Below are 18687 nucleotides of genomic sequence, written 5' to 3'. Positions count from 1 at the left end.
ATTTGAAACGAGACTCGTCCGGCTAGGCGGCATGTTTCCAGTCATCAATACTCCAGTGTCGGAGTTGAAGGGGCCAGGCGTGTCGTAAAGCATTGTGTCGTGCTGTCATCAAGGGTACACGAGTGGTTCTTCGGTTCCGAAAGCCCGTATCGATGTTTCGTTGAATGGTTCGCTAGCTCTTGTTGATGGCCCACCATTGAAATCTGCAGCAATTTGCGGAAGGGTTGCACTTCCTTTACATTGAACGATTCTCTTCAGTCATCATTGGTCCCGTTATTGGTAAGGAGTATTACGGGATTCGTGACATTCACGGTACATTCATAAAATGGTTGTTCGGGAAAATTCTTCACTTCATCGCCACCTCAGAGATGCTGTATCCCACTGCTCATGCACCGCGTACAACACCACATCAAAATTCACTTGAATCTTGACAACGTGCTGTTATAGCAGCAGTAACCGATCTTAGAACTGCGCCAGACACTTGTTGTCTTACATAGGCGTTGCCGATGGCACCGCCGTCTTCTGCCTGTTTACATATCCCTGTATTTGAATACGCATGCATATACCAGTTTCTTTGGTGCTTCAGTGTATATAGCCTCCGTAAGTCACTGTACGGTGTGTGGTAGAGAGTAGTTCACACCAATGTTATTGATTTTTCTGCCTATATCATTTTCGATTGAACGAGGGTAAAATGACTGTACGCCTGTGGTTGTGCCTTAATACACTACTGGCCATTAAAATGGCTACACCAAGAAGAAATGCAGATGATAAACGGGTATTCATTGGACAAATATATTATACTAGAACTGACATGTGATTACATTTTCACGCAATTTGAGTGCATAGATACTGAGAAATCAGTACACAGAACAACCACCTCTGGACGTAATAACGGCCTTGATACGCCTGGGCATTGAGTCAAACAGAGCTTGGATGGCGTGTACAGGTACAGCTGACGATGCAGCTTCAACACGATACCACAGTTCATCAATAATAGTGACTGGCGTATTGTGACGAGCCTGTTGCTCGGCCACCAGACGTTTCCAGTTGGTGAGAGATCTGGAGAATGTGCTGGCCAGCGCAGCAGTCGAACATTTTCTGTGTCCAGAAAGGCCCGTACAGGACCTGCAACATGCGGTCGTGCATTATCCTGCTGAAATGTAGGGTTTCGTAGGGATAGAATGAAGGGTAGAGCCACGGGTCGTAACACATCTGAAATGTAACGTCCACTGTTCAAAGTGCCATCAATGTGAACAACAGGTGACCCAGACGTGTAATCAATGGCACACCATACCATCACGCCGGATGATACGCCAGTATGGCGATGACGAGTACACGCTTCCAATCTGCGTTCACCGCGATGTCGCCAAACACGGATGCGACCATCATGATGCTGCTGTACACAGAACCTGGATCCATCCAAAAAAATGACATTCGTGCACCCAGGCTCGTCGGTGAGTACGCCATCGCAAGCTGTGATGCAGCGTCAAGGGTAACCGCAGCCATGGTCTCCGAGCTGATAGTCCATGCTGCTGCAAACGTCGTCGAACTGTTCGTGCAGATTGTTGTTGTCTTGCAAACGTCCCCATCTGTTGACTCAGGGATCGAGACGTGGCTGCACGATCCGTTACAGCCATGAGGATAAGATGCCTGTTATCTCGACTGCTAGTGATACGAGGCCGTTGGGATCGAGCACGGCGTTCCATATTACCCTCCTGAACTCACCGATTCCATATTCTGCTAACAGTCATTGGATCTCGACCAACGAGAGCAGCAATGTCGCGATACGATAAACCGCAATCGCGATAGGCTACAATCCGACCCTCATCAAAGTCGGAAACGTGATGGTAGGCATATATCCTCCTGACACGAGGCATCACCACAACGTTTCACCAGGCAACGCCGGTCAACTGCTGTTTGTGTATGAGAAGTCGGTTGGAAACTTTCCGCATGTCGGCACGTTGTAGGTAGCGCCACCGGCGCCAACCTTGTGTGAATGCTCTGGAAAGCTAATCATTTGCATATCACAGCAATTTCTTCCTGTCGGTTAAATTTCGCGTCTGTAGCACGTCATATTCGTGGTGTAGCAATTTTAATGGCGAGTAGTGTATGTTATGTCATATTATTATAATCACCACGCCAGACGAGCTGCCGTGCGGGATAGCCGCACTGTCTCGGCCGTCTTGTCACGACCCGCGTGGCTTACCCCGTCGGAGGTTCGAGTCCTGCCTCGGTCATGGGTGCGTGTGTCTTTCTTAGCGCAAGTTAGTTTAAGTTATATTAAATAGCGTGTAAGTTTAGGGACCGATGACCTCAGCAGTTTGGTCCCATAAGACTTACCACAAATTTCCAAACTTTTTTTCAGACGTGCTATTATGCGTGCATAATGTTCTTACAGTATTCACCTACGAATGCAGATTCGCAAGACCTGCACCCTTCATTCGATCCCTACGAAACCCTACATTTCAGCAGGATAACGCACGACCGCATGTTGCAGGTCCTGTACGGGCCTTTCTGGATACAGAAAATGTTCGACTGCTGCCCTGGGCAGCACATTCTCAAGATCTCTCACCAATTGAAAACGTCTGGTCAATGGTGGCCGTGCAACTGGTTCGTCACAATACGCCAGTCACTATTATTGATAAACTGTGGTATCGTGTTGAAGCTCCATGGGAAGCTGTACCAGTACACGCCATCCAAGCTCTGTTTGACTCAATGCCCAGGCGTATCAAGGCCGTTATTACGGCCAGAGGTGGTTGTTCTGTGTACTGATTTCTCAGGATCTGTGCACCCAAATTGCATGAAAATGTAATCACATGTCAGTTCTAGTATAATATATTTGTCCAATGAATACCCATTTATCATCTACATTTCTTGTTGGTGTAGCGGTTTTAATGGCCTGTAGTGAATAGTTAGTGCCAACTCGCCCCTAAATTAGTAAGTTTTAACACAATTTCGGAGATTAGTACGGTGCTAGGATATGTCAACTGACTTCAGTAAGCAATTAAAAGGGAGCATTCCTCAGAACTTCAGTACGTTCCACCAACTCACACGCCAACGGCTCACAATGATGAGAATCAAATGTGTGATCAGGAGCAGAGGCATTTCAGATTTCGCACAAGCGATTACTGAGTCTCGATCCTGCAGTCATAAATAGAACAAACTAAATCGAGAGTAAATCACACTTTCTGAGAAGCGCATATTTAACCACCATGTGCTGAAAGCAGCCTTTCTTCTACTGCTACAGGACGTCGTTGACGTATCGCAGGTGTTGTAGCCGCCGTTCTTGGAAGGTCGCGAAGAGTGAACCGGAGACGGGCAGCTTTCGATTGCAGATGTACCGAGATCTCCTGCCAGGACAACGGACGTGACTGCAGTGCAAGAATGTTTTTGCCGAGCGCACTTCTTGACGGCGTGCCAGATGCGTGAAAGGTCGCTGCTAATCCCAACGTGATGATTGAAATTACAGCGTCTAATTATTCCACGCATCCCTTGTAAGTGGAGAACGCACCGATGAAACACGCTGCCAGAGTTGAAGTATGTCTCGTCTGGAACCAGCCGTTTACCTACGAGGACAGATTGAGACACTGCAATTACGTATAACAGGTTTGAAATGCGTGGCTTTCCTAATGGTAATATTTTTCTCCGGATTGTCACTTTGCTTTTCCAACGTTTCCATCCGACGAAAACGGCTGAGTGCAGCAGGATGAAGAAATGTAAAAGATTGAGAATGGAATTGACAAATTAACACGGACGTTCAAACTTTTACGAAACTTTTTCTCATTGACGCCCGGCACAAAATAATGAACGGGAAAATGTTTATCGCTCTGCTATATTTTCGCTATTCAAGTAGTAGAATTTCATCAGGCATAATGTTTCAGTTTATTACTGATATCCTACTATCTGTATTCACGACACATTTTTCTGACGGTATGCACTGGATGCATCTGCAAAATTATGTCATTGTATGCCGCATAATTCAGGGGATAAAAGGTCGTAGAAATGCACATGCATGAAAAATTTTTGCTTAAAATGGTGCCAAAATTACCCAGAATATACCCATCCAGTGTTTGATAGTGACAGCGATTAGCGACGACCAACAAACTTGAAAGTTTATTGGGTTGGTTCAAATGGCTCTGAGCACTATGGGACTCAACTGCTGAGGTCATAAGTCCCCTAGAACTTAGAACTACTTAAACCTAACTAACCTAAGGACAACACACACATCCATGCCCGAGGCAGGATTCGAACCTGCGGCCATAGCGGTCGCGCGGTTCCAGACTGAAGCGCCAGAACCGCTCGGCCACCAACGGCCGGCGTTTATTGGGTTGGTTGGGTTGCTTGGGGGAGGAGACCAGACAGCGAGGTCATAAAGTTTATTCCAAACCTTTTTCTTAACGTACCTCACTTACATGTTTAACGTAAAACATGCAACACATTAAGTCATTTGTAAAGTAACTTGATATTTGAAGGCGTTATATACGTGGGAGTCGATGCCTTGAAGAACTGGGCGCGGAGGATTCACTGATCTTAAACAAAGACTAAGAATTCATTTTGGCAGCAGAGGAACTTCACGGATGCTTGTGTATATGTCAGTGTCACATGTGGTACTATTTCCCGCTACCATGTGCCTCACTGATTTCTAGATCGTGACTTCCATTGTCAAGATGCGGAAAACCTTCCCATAGCTGTCGTCAATATCACAACGATAATTGTTCTTACTACTCCGTTTTGGTGAATTTTTCTTCAGCGTTTCCTTTCTCTATATCGATCGGTAGCGTGCAAAAACGAATGTTTGAGGAAAAACTGTCATTGATTTTATTGTGAAAGCAAAAAACTGCGTTGAGAGCGGGCTTTAATTCGACGTTCATTTACACATTTAATGTTTGAAAAGCGCTGGTTATAGCTAAATATGTCCTACTAGTGTCTCCTCTGTCGTAATTTGGGTTGAGTCAGGTGAAGATCAGAGGGGAGAAACGGTCAGTTTGTTTACACTGGCCGTCGTTTTAAAAGCGTCCATTCGAAAGCACGTGCGAGGTGCCTTTTCTAATTAGCGCCTGTTGATTCGGCAACCGTTTTCACACTTTCACCGCCACACCGCTGCCAGCGCCAACACGCAGCGACTCGATAGTCACATTAGTCGGTCTCTCATCCCTTCTACTGGAATCTGATGGAGATCAGCATTGATGCTAGAAGAACTAAGCCAAGACAATTTATATATAAAATGATCTTCTAGGGATGAATAAGGTATGCATAAGGCAATAAAATTGTCAGAAAGACTTCAAGCTTGAAGGTAATGTTTTGATAACACCTTTTGTAAGCTTGTGAGAGATTCATAAGTATACCCAACATTTCGACAGAGCTCAAAAAACATTTCCGAAAGGAGAGGACAAAAAATAAACTGGATCCTCATTCCAGATCCCATATACGTCACACATTTTGACAACGGAAGAGTTGGTTGGTTGATTTGGGGCAGTGGGCGAAACAACGAGGTCATCGGTCCCATCGGGTTATGCAAGGATGGGGAAGGGAATCGACCGTGCACTTTCGAAGGAACCATCCCGGCATTTTCCAGAAGCTATTTAGAGAAATCAATGAAAATCTAATAATGTGGTAATTTCCAAGAATGATTGCCTATCGAAGTCATGGGGTCCAAACGATACATATCTAACGTGCGATCCTAAATTGATCATGCGACTCTGATGGCGGGCGTTATGAGTATGTTTACGGTGTTCACTACAGCGACGACAAAAGAAGAGCGTTACAAAAATACTTGTAATAGTGGTTGAATCCTTCTGCTCTGAGTGTCTTGTCGGACTGAAATCCGTCTGTGATGTCTTTACTACCAGGCAGTATGAAGTGCTTTATCAGACGCACTAAAATGACCTTGTCTCTGGACAATACTCTGACAATGAAACACTTCCGGGATTCTCGTTCTGTTCCACCGAATTCCCAAATATGATCGATTTCACTCTTTGAAGGTCGTCCCCTCTGGTTCTCCCTTCTTGCTATGTGAGATTCGTCCACTTCAGCAACTTTACTCGGTGTACCAATCAGTACACTATCGTTCGTCGCTGTTACATAACACACTTCTCTGCAAAATCTGAAATAGTCGCACACGGTATTAGCAGATAAGTCAGTTTCCGATGCTGTTGCTTGCAAGATGTAGTCTCGAATGCATCAAGATAGAAGAATTACGCTGGTCTGGGTGGATAGTTTGGAAGAGCCGAACCATGTATTCTTCCTCATACTCGTTCGTTTTCCGCACTGTCTGCAATAAAATTGTAACGTTATTTCAGCATCGAAACTCCTCTTACGATGTTTTACACACTTCGCACACCATCACAGTCTATGCAGTCCCTCCTTTCCTAGTCCAGTAGTACTCCATATTGCGACAAAACGTCAAACAATCTTCTACACTGGATAAGCATGGAATTAGATTTTTCCATGTGAGAGAATCCGCCGAAGAAACGTCAGGAACACCACAGATCCCACTCGATACCGACATAAATCGTCTGGGTTTCCCTACAAACTCACAAATAATTCGTGGATTAGTTTCCCTTTTATCCAGTACTATAAAAAAAGTGTTTCAGAATGATTCTTGCCTCTGCTTATCATATCAGTGCGTAACAAACAGATGCATCAGCCAGAGACAAAGAATGTGTACCACAAACACATACAAAGTACAGAAAAATTGTTAATTTTATAATCATAACACATTAGTAACAAGCATGGTCCTTTCCAGATGCACACCTAATCTTTTCCTATGAACAACCTTGGCTAACCAGCCACGCTAAGATTTACAGGTGTTCATTGAAAGCATAGCAAAAGGCTGCATGGTTATGTAGTTTTGCCGCGCAGAATATGTTTTTAATTATTAACCGGAGATTAAATACCATATTTTTCTCTCTATATCTATATCTGTACCCTAGTCTGAAAATTCTCTTGCAGCGTGTGGCAGGGAGTACTTCAGATACTACTTCCATTTCCTGCAAAAAAAACAGCTGTTTTAACAGAGGATAAGACGCGTATAACAACTTAAATTTGGATCACAAAAAATGGTTCAAATGGCTCTGAGCACTATGGGACTTAACATCTGTGGTCATCAGTCTCCTAGACTTACAACTACTTAAACATAACTAACCTAAGGTATCGCACACATCCATGCCCGAGGCAGGATTCGATCCTGCGACCGTAGCAGCCGCCCGGTTCCGGACTGAAGCGCCTAGAACCTCTCGGCCACGGCGATGGATCACAGGAAGGTGATTTAAATCCACCATCTTCAATCATTCAGCCAGTTCGTAAGTCACACAGGGTGATTGTCACTTCCTCGTGCAAATTTGTACCCTTTACAGGGTGTTTGGTTGATAGTACTGGTAAAGAGAAGTGATATGCAAAGTCCAATCGCTTCCAGGTTACAAACAAATGTCAAACAAATTGTTCCATTCTAACACTTCTATTCGATGAAATAGCCATAGCAATTTTCTGTTACAGGTTATCATTACATGATGATGATGAAGTCCCATACTCCGTAACAGAGCGTAGGGGACGATGCGGGAGACCCGCACCGCTGTACTAGGCAAGGTCCTAGTGCAGGTGGTTTGCCATTGTCTTCCTCCGACCGTAATGGTGATGATGATGAAAACGACACCACAACACCCAGTCTTCTCGAGACAGGTGAAAATCCCTGACCCCGTCGGGAATCGAACCCGGGAAGCGAGAACGCTACCGTGAGACCACGACCTGCGGACTATCATTACATGGGTAATCTATTAAATAGTGTGCTAAATATTCCCAGACATGAAGCACACACAAAACGTATGATATCCACTTATCACGGAGAGTACTTTCCCACTGGTGCCTAACATCAGATTGAGCCACATACGCTGAAGTCGTTTCTCCAATTTACTGAGGGTAGCACAATACACTTCAAAGATAATCGTTGCACCATGAGGGAGGACATCAAACAGAGTAACCACTTCAGTGTCCCAGAAGACCATCGCCATGAACTTACCGGCTGGGTGTGCGGATTTAAACTTTTTTTCGGACGAGAGGTGGTGTGGTGCCATTCCAGGGATATCCATTTTTTCTTTTCAGTTCGAAGTGTTAAACAGATGTTTCATCACCTAAGACGATGTTCGCCAAAAATTATGACTATCAGTCTCATAATGCACAAGACATCCTGCATAGATGGTGCTTCGTTGTTCTTTATGGTTTTCTAATAGGCGGCGAGGAACCAAACAGGCAAACTGCTTTGAATACCCTAGCTGGTGGATGAGTTTGATAGCGCTACCATCGGAGACGTCCAGTTGAGCAGCGAGATGTTTGACTGTGATTCGTCGATCACCTCGAATGAGAGTGTCCGCACGTTCCAACATTGTAGAAGTCACAGCCGTGTGCGGAAAGCCAGCACGTGGCAGAATGGAAAGGTTTGCGCTACCTTGTTACGACGATGAAAGACGCCTCGCCCAACGACTCACCATGCTTTTGTTCACTTCCAGGTCGTCGAAGACATTCTGCAGATCCTTACGAATATCTGCGATGCTCTGGTTTTCCGCCAAGGAAATTCAGTTTCAGCAACTTGCATGGAACGCACATCCGTTATAGACGCCATTTTGAAGGTTACGTACAGCGCCGCCACCTATCGGAACTTCATGAAACTGTAGGGGCTGAAGCGGTAATATTCCACGATGTCCCACAACAAAATCAGCGTTGTTCAGCCGTATTTGCCAGAGATAAAGAAACATGCGGCGTTACTTATTGAACCTCAGCCGTATAAGATATAAGGAAATGACTTTAATAGCTGGTTTCCGTAAACGACTCCCGCGTTTTAATTTCTTTTACTCGTCGCCGTTCTTTAGTCATGACCCAGTTTCCAATCTTCTTCAACATATTTACTCCGCTGGCCCCTACACAACGTGTGGCGGAGGCTGCGTTCTGTTAATAGATTACCGATATTTTGTCCTATTCCAGTCGCGCATTGAGTGAGAGCAAATTGAGTGACATGCCTCTGTAAGCGTCTTATTTTCTCTCATCTTATCCTCGAGATTCCTATGCAAGATATGCAATCGTCACGTCAGAATGGTTGCACGTTCTTCTTGAATGCATATAGCTTCTCTGCATTTATGCAACAGAGTTTTGCGAAAACTACGGAGGTTTTATCGAAAGATCCCTGTTTAAGTTTCCCAGACACTGCTTTTGCCCTGTTTTATGGAATTATACTGATCTGTTGCGATCCTAGTGGCACGTCTCTGATTTCGATCGACATCAACTGATATTCCACTTCACACATCTACCTCCACGTCTACACGAATACTCTACAGTTCACGTATAACTAGCCTGGTAGAGGGTTCATCGAACTGTCTTCTGACCATTTCTGTGCAGTTCTCCTCCCGGAAAGTGGTTGGGAAAGACGAACACTTAAATCTTCCTGTGTGTGCTCTGGTTTCTTGTTTTATTACGATGATTATTTCTCCCTGTTTAGGTGAACTCAACAAAATACTTTTGCATTTGGAGGAGGACGTTAGAAACTGAAATTTTTTAAAAAGATCTTGCCGCAACGAAAAACACCTTTCCAGAATGAGATTTTCACTCTGCAGCGGAGTGTGCGCTGATATGAAACTTCCTGGCAGATTAAAACTGTGTGCCCGACCGAGACTCGAACTCGGGACCTTTGCCTTTCGCGGGCAAGTGCTCTACCAACTGAGCTACCGAAGCACGACTCACGCCCGGTACTCACAGCTTTACTTCTGCCAGTACCTCGTCTCCTACCTTCCAAACTTTACAGAAGCTCTCCTGCGAACCTTGCAGAACTAGAACTCCTGAAAGAAAGGATATTGCGTAGACATGGCTTAGCCACAGCCTGGAGGATGTTTCCAGAATGAGATTTTCACTCTGCAGCGGAGTGTGCGCTGATATGAAACTTCCTGGCAGATTAAAACTGTGTGCCCGACCGAGACTCGAACTCGGGACCTTTGCCTTTCGCGGGCAAGTGCTCTACCAACTGAGCTACCGAAGCACGACTCACGCCCGGTACTCACAGCTTTACTTCTGCCAGTACCTCGTCTCCTACCTTCCAAACTTTACAGAAGCTCTCCTGCGAACCTTGCAGAACTAGCACTCCTGAAAGAAAGGATATTGCGGAGACATGGCTTAGCCACAGCCTGGAGGATGTTTCCAGAATGAGATTTTCACTCTGCAGCGGAGTGTGCGCTGATATGAAACTTCCTGGCAGATTAAAACTGTGTGCCCGACCGAGACTCGAACTCGGGACCTTTGCCTTTCGCGGGCAAGTGCTCTACCAACTGAGCTACCGAAGCACGACTCACGCCCGGTACTCACAGCTTTACTTCTGCCAGTACCTCGTCTCCTACCTTCCAAACTTTACAGAAGCTCTCCTGCGAACCTTGCAGAACTAGCACTCCTGAAAGAAAGGATATTGCGGAGACATGGCTTAGCCACAGCCTGGAGGATGTTTCCAGAATGAGATTTTCACTCTGCAGCGGAGTGTGCGCTGATATGAAACTTCCTGGCAGATTAAAACTGTGTGCCCGACCGAGACTCGAACTCGGGACCTTTGCCTTTCGCGGGCAAGTGCTCTACCAACTGAGCTACCGAAGCACGACTCACGCCCGGTACTCACAGCCAGGAAGTTTCATATCAGCGCACACTCCGCTGCAGAGTGAAAATCTCATTCTGGAAACATCCTCCAGGCTGTGGCTAAGCCATGTCTCCGCAATATCCTTTCTTTCAGGAGTGCTAGTTCTGCAAGGTTCGCAGGAGAGCTTCTGTAAAGTTTGGAAGGTAGGAGACGAGGTACTGGCAGAAGTAAAGCTGTGAGTACCGGGCGTGAATCGTGCTTCGGTAGCTCAGTTGGTAGAGCACTTGCCCGCGAAAGGCAAAGGTCCCGAGTTCGAGTCTCGGTCGGGCACACAGTTTTAATCTGCCAGGAAGTTTCAAAAACACCTTTGTTTAAATGATTTCCACCCCAACTCGCGTGTTATACCTGGAGCATTACCTCTCTTATTTCGCGATAACACAAAACGAGCTGGCCTTCTTTGAACTCTTTCGATATCCTGCGTCAATCCTATCTAGTAAGGATCCCATACCGAACGTCAATAGTCTGTTTAGACGACCTGCCATTAAAACGCAGTCTTTGGTCCGACTTTCCCGCAAAATTTTCCATACGATCGTTCATCTACATCTACATCTTCATTTATGCTCCGCAAGCCACCCAATGGTGTGTGGCGGAGGGCACTTTACGTGCCACTGTCATTACCTCCCTTTCCTGTTCCAGTCGCGTGTGGTTCCCGGGAAGAACGACTGTCGGAAAGCCTCCGTGCGCGCTCGAATATCTGTAATTTTACATTCGTGATCTCCTCGGGTGGTATAAGTAGGTATATTCGATACCTCATCCAGAAACGCACCCTCTCGAAACCTGGACAGGAAGCTACACAGCGATGCAGAGCGCCTCTCTTGCAGAGTCTGCCACTTGAGTTTGCTAAATATCTGCGTAACGCTATCACGCTTACCAAATAACCCTGTGACGAAACGCGCCGCTCTTCTTTGGATCTTCTCTATCTCCTCTGTCAACACGACCTGGTACGGATCCCACACTGATGAGCAATACTCAAGTATAGGTCGAACGAGTGTTTTGTAAGCCACCTCCTTCGTTGATGGACTACATTTTCCAAGGACTCTCCCAATGAATCTCAACCTGGCGCCCGCCTTACCAACAATTAATTTTATATGATCATTCCACTTCAAATCGTTCCGTACGCATACTCCCAGATATTTTACAGAAGTAACTGCTATCAGTGTTTGTTCCGCTGTCATATAATCATACAATAAAGGATCCTTCTTTCTATGTATTCGCAATACATTACATTTGTCATTACATTTGTCTATGTTAAGGGTCAGTTGCCTCTCCCTGCACCAAATGCCTATCCGCTACTGATCTTCCTGCATTTCGCTGCAATTTTCTAATGCTGCAACTTCTCTGTATACCACAGCATCATCCGCGAAACGCCGCATGGAACTTTCGACACTATCTACTAGGTCATTTATATATATTGTGAAAAGCAATGGTCCCATAACACTCCCCTGTGGCACGCCAGAGGTTACTTTAACGTCTGTAGACGTCTATCCATTGAGAACAACAGGCTGTGTTCTGTTTGCTAAAAACTCTTCAATCCAGCCACACAGCTGATCTAATATTAAGTAGGCTCTTACTTTGTTTATCAGGTGACAGTGCGGAACTGTATCGAACACCTTCCGGAAGTCAAGGAAAATTGTATCGAACACCTTCCGGAAGTCAAGGAAAATGCCATCTACCTGGGAACCTGTATCTAATATTTTCTGGCTCTCATGAAAAAAAAAAGTTCAAATTTGTGTGAAATCTTATGGGACTTAATGGCTAAGGTCATCAGTCCCTAAGCTTACACACTACTTAACTTAAATTATCCTAAGGACCAACACACACACCCATGCCCGAGGGAGGACTCGAACCTCTGTCGGGACCAGACGCTCAGTCCATGACTGCAGCGCCCCAGACCGCTCGGCTAAACCTGCGCGGCCCTGATCTCATGAACAAATACAGTTCCCGGACAATAATTGTGCCCTGATTTATGGAATTATACTGATCTGTTGCGATCCTAGTGGCACGTCTCTGATTTCGATCGACATTAGCTGATATTCCACTTCACACATCTACCTCCACATCTACACGAATACTCTACAGTTCACGTAAGACTGCCTGGCAGAGGGTTCATCGAACTATCTTCGAACCATTTCTGTGCCGTTCCACTCCCGAAAAGCGGTTGGGAAAACGAACACTTACATCTATCTGTGTGTGCTCTGGTTTCTTATTTTATTACGATGATTATTTCTCCCTGTTTAGGTTGACTCAGCAAAATATTTTCGCTTACGAAGGAGGACGTTGGTGATTGAAATTTTGCCGCAACGAAAAACACCTTTGTTTAAATGATTTCCACCCAAACTCGCGTGTTATACCTGTGGTATTATATCTCCTATTTCGCGATAATACAAAACGAGCTGCCCTTCTTTCAACGTTTTCGGTATAATGCGTCAATCGTATCTGGTAAGGATCCCATACCGAACGTCAGTACTCCAGAAGAGGACGGACAAGACTAGTGTAGGCAGTCTGTTTAGAAGACCTGCCATTAAAACTCAGTCTTTGGTCCGACTTTCCCGGCAAAATTTTCCATACGATCGTTCCAGTATAAATTGTTCGTAACTGTGCACCCTTCACATAACTTCTGTGTTACGACATTTGAGATGTGGCGAGTGTGTTATCATGAAGCAGTGCGTCCCTTGTCACGCGCCATTCAATAACGGTGGTTTCCGTAGACATGCTGGCCCATACACATTCTTCTATCTCTGATGGATGTCTTTCGGTGTTTCTCCGTCGGCAGCCAAGAAAAGAATAACAGCACAGATCTGATAATAACGTCTCCACTATTCACGTTTCCGCATTTACCGCAAGCACGTCGGAAAGATACGAATTCAACACTAATCTCTTGGCTAAATGTAGGTGCTTGTTTACCAGCATCGGAGTCGCTCTACGTTGTACATAACTGCAACAACGTTCTCGAGTGGACACTTTTTGATAGTTCCTTATTACTCGCTGGATTGACAGCCTTTAGATGAACGTGATTTGTCACGTAACCGAAATTAACGGATTCATTTTAGCACTCGTGTGTATGACTTCACAATTTTAATGTTTAGAGACGATTGCCAATTTTCGCACAATAAAGATATCTTGTCTAAACCATATTTGAATTGAAACTTCCTGGCAGATTATCAGCGCACACTCCGCTGCAGAGTGAAAATCTCATTATGGCATATTTGAATTGGTTTTCACCTCAAATTCTGGAACAATGATCAACAACTGGTTGCATTAGCTTTTTGTATGCCATTTCTGATATTGTTGCATTGTACCTTCATTGAACCTTCGGACAAATGTACTACAGAGACTACGTACTTTCACTCTTGGCCTCGTTACTTAGGGTCATCCGTCAATACTTAAACGTCGTAATGTACCCCAGGTGCTCAACACTAATCTTTTAAATGGATACTATCAGGTTCTTTCCCTTTGGTCTGGCATTATGTACTACATATTCACATTAAAAGAAACGTTTCATTCGTTACACCAAGCAGAAATTTTGGCCAGGTCTTTTTACGTTTTAGGGACAGACATAATGTCTGCATATATATTCGGAACCTGCTGGAAACTTATAACTGATCGTTTACTGCAGCTGCAGTTGTGATTTGATATAGGCAGTTGCCGATTACTACTATTGTGAGTCATCTTTAAATGTTTTCAGCATAGTCCTGTTGCTGGCCGGAGTGGCCGAGCGCTTCTGGGCGCTACACTCTGGAACCGCACGACCGCTACGGTCGCAGTTTCGAATCCTGCCTCGGGCATGGACGAGTGTGATGTCCTTATGTTAGTTAGGTTTAAGCAGTTCTAAGTTCTAGGGGACTGATGACCACAGCAGTTAAGTCCCATAGTGCTCAGAGCCATTTGAACCATAATCCTGTTTTGCCAAAAATTTACGTGGTGAGACAGTGAATACATCAAAATACAAGTCAATTTTTACCGTAAGATAAAAACGACAACCAATCACTGTCAATAATACTGTTTACGAAGTTCACATAGCACTGATATTTTCATTCATAGTTAGGCCCTATTTCAGTACAGAACTCCTTGTTGTGAGGCAACATCATCATACAGGACTTTCGTCAAACCTAAACTCAGAGTTCATAGCTAATTCTATGTAATTTCAAACGTGAACAGCCCTCTTAGGTTGAACTTGTCGGTTCGAAACTGATCGCTCCTAACTGACAGTATTATCCCTGCAGCATTACACGCACTTCCTCGACTTGTATAGCTGCTCCAGCATTAAAATACTGTTATAATGTTGCGGCAGCTATATGCGGTAGCAAAGACAGTGTATGACGCTGTAAATAAGCTGAAAATGTTTGACGATGGTTCGACCTGGCCGAAAGCGAAAAACGGCCACATTACCAACAGTTCCTTACAATCGTCCAATGTTTTTACATGGCTATGAGATATCGTCTTTGCTCTGCGACATGAGTCACGATTTCCTGTCAGGGGGGTCACAGTTCGCAGTAATTGATGGAAACCCGTATACTGATGCCGAAGTAACATCTGGAGTTCCAGAAGCAAGCGTTAGAGGTCATCTGCTGCTCATAGTCTATGTAATCGATTTAGGGTTTGTTTGCAGATGTGCAACAGAAAATATTGTTTACAGATGAAAAGAAAAGTTGTTGTTGGGGAGGCAAACAAAGAGTGCGTTTTGTTGACAGAACGCAGAAGATGAAAGAAATCTACTAAGGAAACTTCTTACGGTACGCTAATTTGTCCATTTGTGGAGCATTATTGTGAGGTGTGGGATCTTTACCTCATACCATTGACGGAGAACTGTGAAAAACTTCAAAGGACAACTCATTACGCCTTCTCACGAAAGTGTCATGGATATGCTAAGGAAGCTGTGGGGGCAGTCATTAAAACAGGGGTGTTCTTCGTTAGGGAAAGGTACTTAGACGAAATTTCACTCACAAACTTTCTCCTCCGAGTGTGAAAATATTTTTTAAATTGCCACCTAAGTGGGGGAAATGAGTATCGTGATCAAATAAGAGAAATCATATTTCGTACGGAAAGATTTGGGTGCTCACTTTTGCGACGGGCTACTCGAGAGTGGAATCGTCGTTCAAACACGTAAGTGTGAACTGAATAATAGCCGTGTACATGTGCATACTGATAGCCTGCAGCGTCGTTTACGAACTGTCTGACAGTGCTGCAGCCCTACCTCCGAGAGTTATAAATGTTCTACGGTTAGCACCGCGAAAGAAAAATCTTCGCAGGTCGGCAAGGATGAGTCCGGGAGTCTGTGTGTCGTTTGGCAGATCACTGCATGGCGGAACTGCATAGGAGCGGCTGTGAAAGTAGCCATACCTGCGTGAGAGCCATTGCTGGAGTCCCCGCGCGCAGTGGCTACGGGCTGTCGGCGGACGGGAGAAACGGTCCGCGAGTGGTGAGGCGACGTGACGTAGCGCGGTGCGCTGCGCTGTGACAGACACCGGAGAACCGCCACTGCGGGGGCAGGGCGCCTCTTGCCGCCTTTAAACGCCCCCCACCCCCACGCCACTCACCACAGACGCGGCCGCCGCCTCCGCAGTAGCCCGGCGTCGGGACGCTCCGAGATGCTCCTCCTTCTTCGGCGCAAGCTTCCCCCATCCTCACGCAGTGACCTTTCTCTGCCTTGGCACCGTGACCGTCCAGTCAGGAAACAATGGAAGATGCGTACTCGTAGATTACGGTGCGAGTGCTTCTCTGTTCTGCGGCAGCGTCTAGAATACCGCGCCTCAGTGGACACTGCACGTCCGGCAGCCAGATACATATGACTGTTTATGTGGTAGGAGTGACATCATCATCTGTATTTGTTGATGTTGCTGCTGTAAAGGGTAGGAGAAGATCCCATGCCCCCTAACGTCTACAGACGTTAAAGTAACCTCTGGCGTGCCACAGGGGAGTGCTATGGGACCATGGCTTTTCACAATATAATTATAAATGACCTAGTAGATAGTGTCGGAAGTTCCATGCGGCGTTTCGCGGATGATGCTGTAGTATACAGAGAAGTTGCAGCATTAGAAAACTGCAGCGAAATACAGGAAGATGTGCAGCGGATTGGCATTTGGTGCAGGGAATGGCAACTGACCCTTAACATAGACAAATGTAATGTATTGCGAATACATAGAAAGAAGGATCCTTTATTGTATGATTATATGACAGCGGAACAAACACTGGTAGCAGTTACTTCTCTAAAATACCTGGGAGTATGCGTGCGGAACGATTTGAAGTGGAATGATCATATAAAATTAATTGTTGGTAAGGCGGGTACCAGGTTGAGATTCATTGGGAGAGTGCTTAGAAAATGTAGTCTATCAACAAAGGAGGTGGCTTACAAAACACTCGTTCGACCTATACTTGAGTATTGCTCATCAGTGTGGGTTCCGTACCAGGTCGGGTTGACGGAGGAGACAGAGAAGATCCAAAGAAGAGCGGCGCGTTTCGTCACAGGGTTATTTGGTAAGCGTGATAGCGTTATGGAGATGTTTAGCAAACTCAAGTGGCAGACTCTGCATCGCGGTGTAGCTTGCAGTCCAGGTTCCGAGAGAGTGCGTTTCTGGATGAGGTATCGAATATATTGTTTCCCTCTACTTATATCCCCCGACGAGATAACTAATGTAAAATTAGAGATATTCGAGCGCACACGGAGGCTTTCCGGCAGTCATTCTTCCCGCGAACCATACTTAACTGGAAAAGGAAAGGGAGGTAATGACAGTGGCACGTAAAGTGCCCTTGCCACACGCCGTTGGGTTGCTTACCGAGTATAAATGTAGATGTAGATGTAGATGTATCAACTGCTAATTGATTTGATTTTAGAACAAGTATTTACTTATTTATTAAGTGTCCAATATATCGGCATGTTCCCCATCATGCTGTAAACTAATTTCCATAGTCCTCCATGTTCCCGATGACATATATTTGAGCATGCCCGGTGTTACACTGCGAAATTCGTCCTCATAGCATTGCACAGTTCTTAGTTTGTAGCACAACGACGTGCAGATACGTGCGTGTTAATGACTCTTCATAACAAGTTTTCAGGTGTGATGAGGTTAGGACTTCTCGATCGTCTTTTCAAGGGAGCTGGTGTTGTTGTTAAACCACGACCTATCCACCGTCCTGGAAAGTGTTCACTTACTATCTCGCGCACTGCAAGAGCGTAGCGTGGAGGCGCTCCATCATGGACGGCCAGTGTGGCCGAGTGGTTCTGGGCGCTTCAATCTAGAACCCCGCGACCTCTACGGTCGCAGGTTCGAATCTTACATTCGGCTTGGATGTGTGTGATGTCCTTGGGTTAGTTAGGTTTAAGTAGTTCTAAGTTCTAGGGGACTGATGACCTCAGATGTTAAGTCCCATAGTGCTCAGAGCGATTTGAACCATTCGCTCCATCATGCTGCAACCGTCTGTATGTTGTGAGGTCCTTTCCTCAAGCTGAGGTATTAACCATATTTGTAAAATATGTAAATAACTTGCACCACTCACAGTCCCTTCATCTGTGTAATGAGGATTCTCTCTGGCTCAAACGACAATATTTCTAACTCGTGAGAAGAGATAAATGACACATTCATCTGAAAACATAACTCTGGCACTGTTCACTGCATTTGGAAACTCATTTAACAAACCACGGCATGCTAAAAGACTCTCATTCTGATCTGTATCCGATAACTCTTCTATGAACGGCGGTTGAAAATGTTTGACCATAAGGTCTTTTTTCGTGCGATATCGCGCTGTTGCCCACGGTATACCGACTTCCAAAGCACGTTTACGTGTAGACTTAATGGGAGGTTGTTCAGTCGAAGCAAAGACTCCGGCACAGGATTCTTCCCGTATCTTCTTCCTTCCACGCCGCGGCCTGTCTTTAAAACTGACAAAAACAAAAGCATGTCTTTCTCAATCCTGATAGTGTTGCCTTGCGCGGTGGAGCCTTATTAAATCTTTTCTAAAATACTATTTATAATCAGTCTCATCGTCTGCCTTGTGTGGTGTCGTTCGTGCACCCACACACTTGTCACTAA

At 45.3% G+C, this 18687-nt stretch overlaps 1 protein-coding gene across 1 annotated transcript in view; it reads right to left on the bottom strand.

Annotated features, from left to right (window-relative positions):
• The window catches only part of LOC124712133 (protein lethal(3)malignant blood neoplasm 1), a 146692-nt gene extending 130577 nt beyond the window's left edge, over nucleotides 1–16115 (bottom strand). Inside the window, exon 1 of the mRNA XM_047242431.1 lies at nucleotides 16001–16115. Coding sequence (XP_047098387.1) covers nucleotides 16001–16015 — 15 coding nt within the window. The 5' untranslated portion in view covers nucleotides 16016–16115. The remainder of the gene's footprint in view (nucleotides 1–16000) is intronic.
• Nucleotides 16116–18687: the final 2572 nt, after the last annotated feature.

Source organism: Schistocerca piceifrons, chromosome 8, assembly GCF_021461385.2.
Source record: "Schistocerca piceifrons isolate TAMUIC-IGC-003096 chromosome 8, iqSchPice1.1, whole genome shotgun sequence".
In the NCBI taxonomy this organism is placed as follows: Eukaryota; Metazoa; Arthropoda; class Insecta; order Orthoptera; family Acrididae; genus Schistocerca; species Schistocerca piceifrons.
The sequence above is the reverse complement of the archived record's forward strand: the minus strand, read 5'-3'. Positions and strand labels throughout refer to the sequence as shown.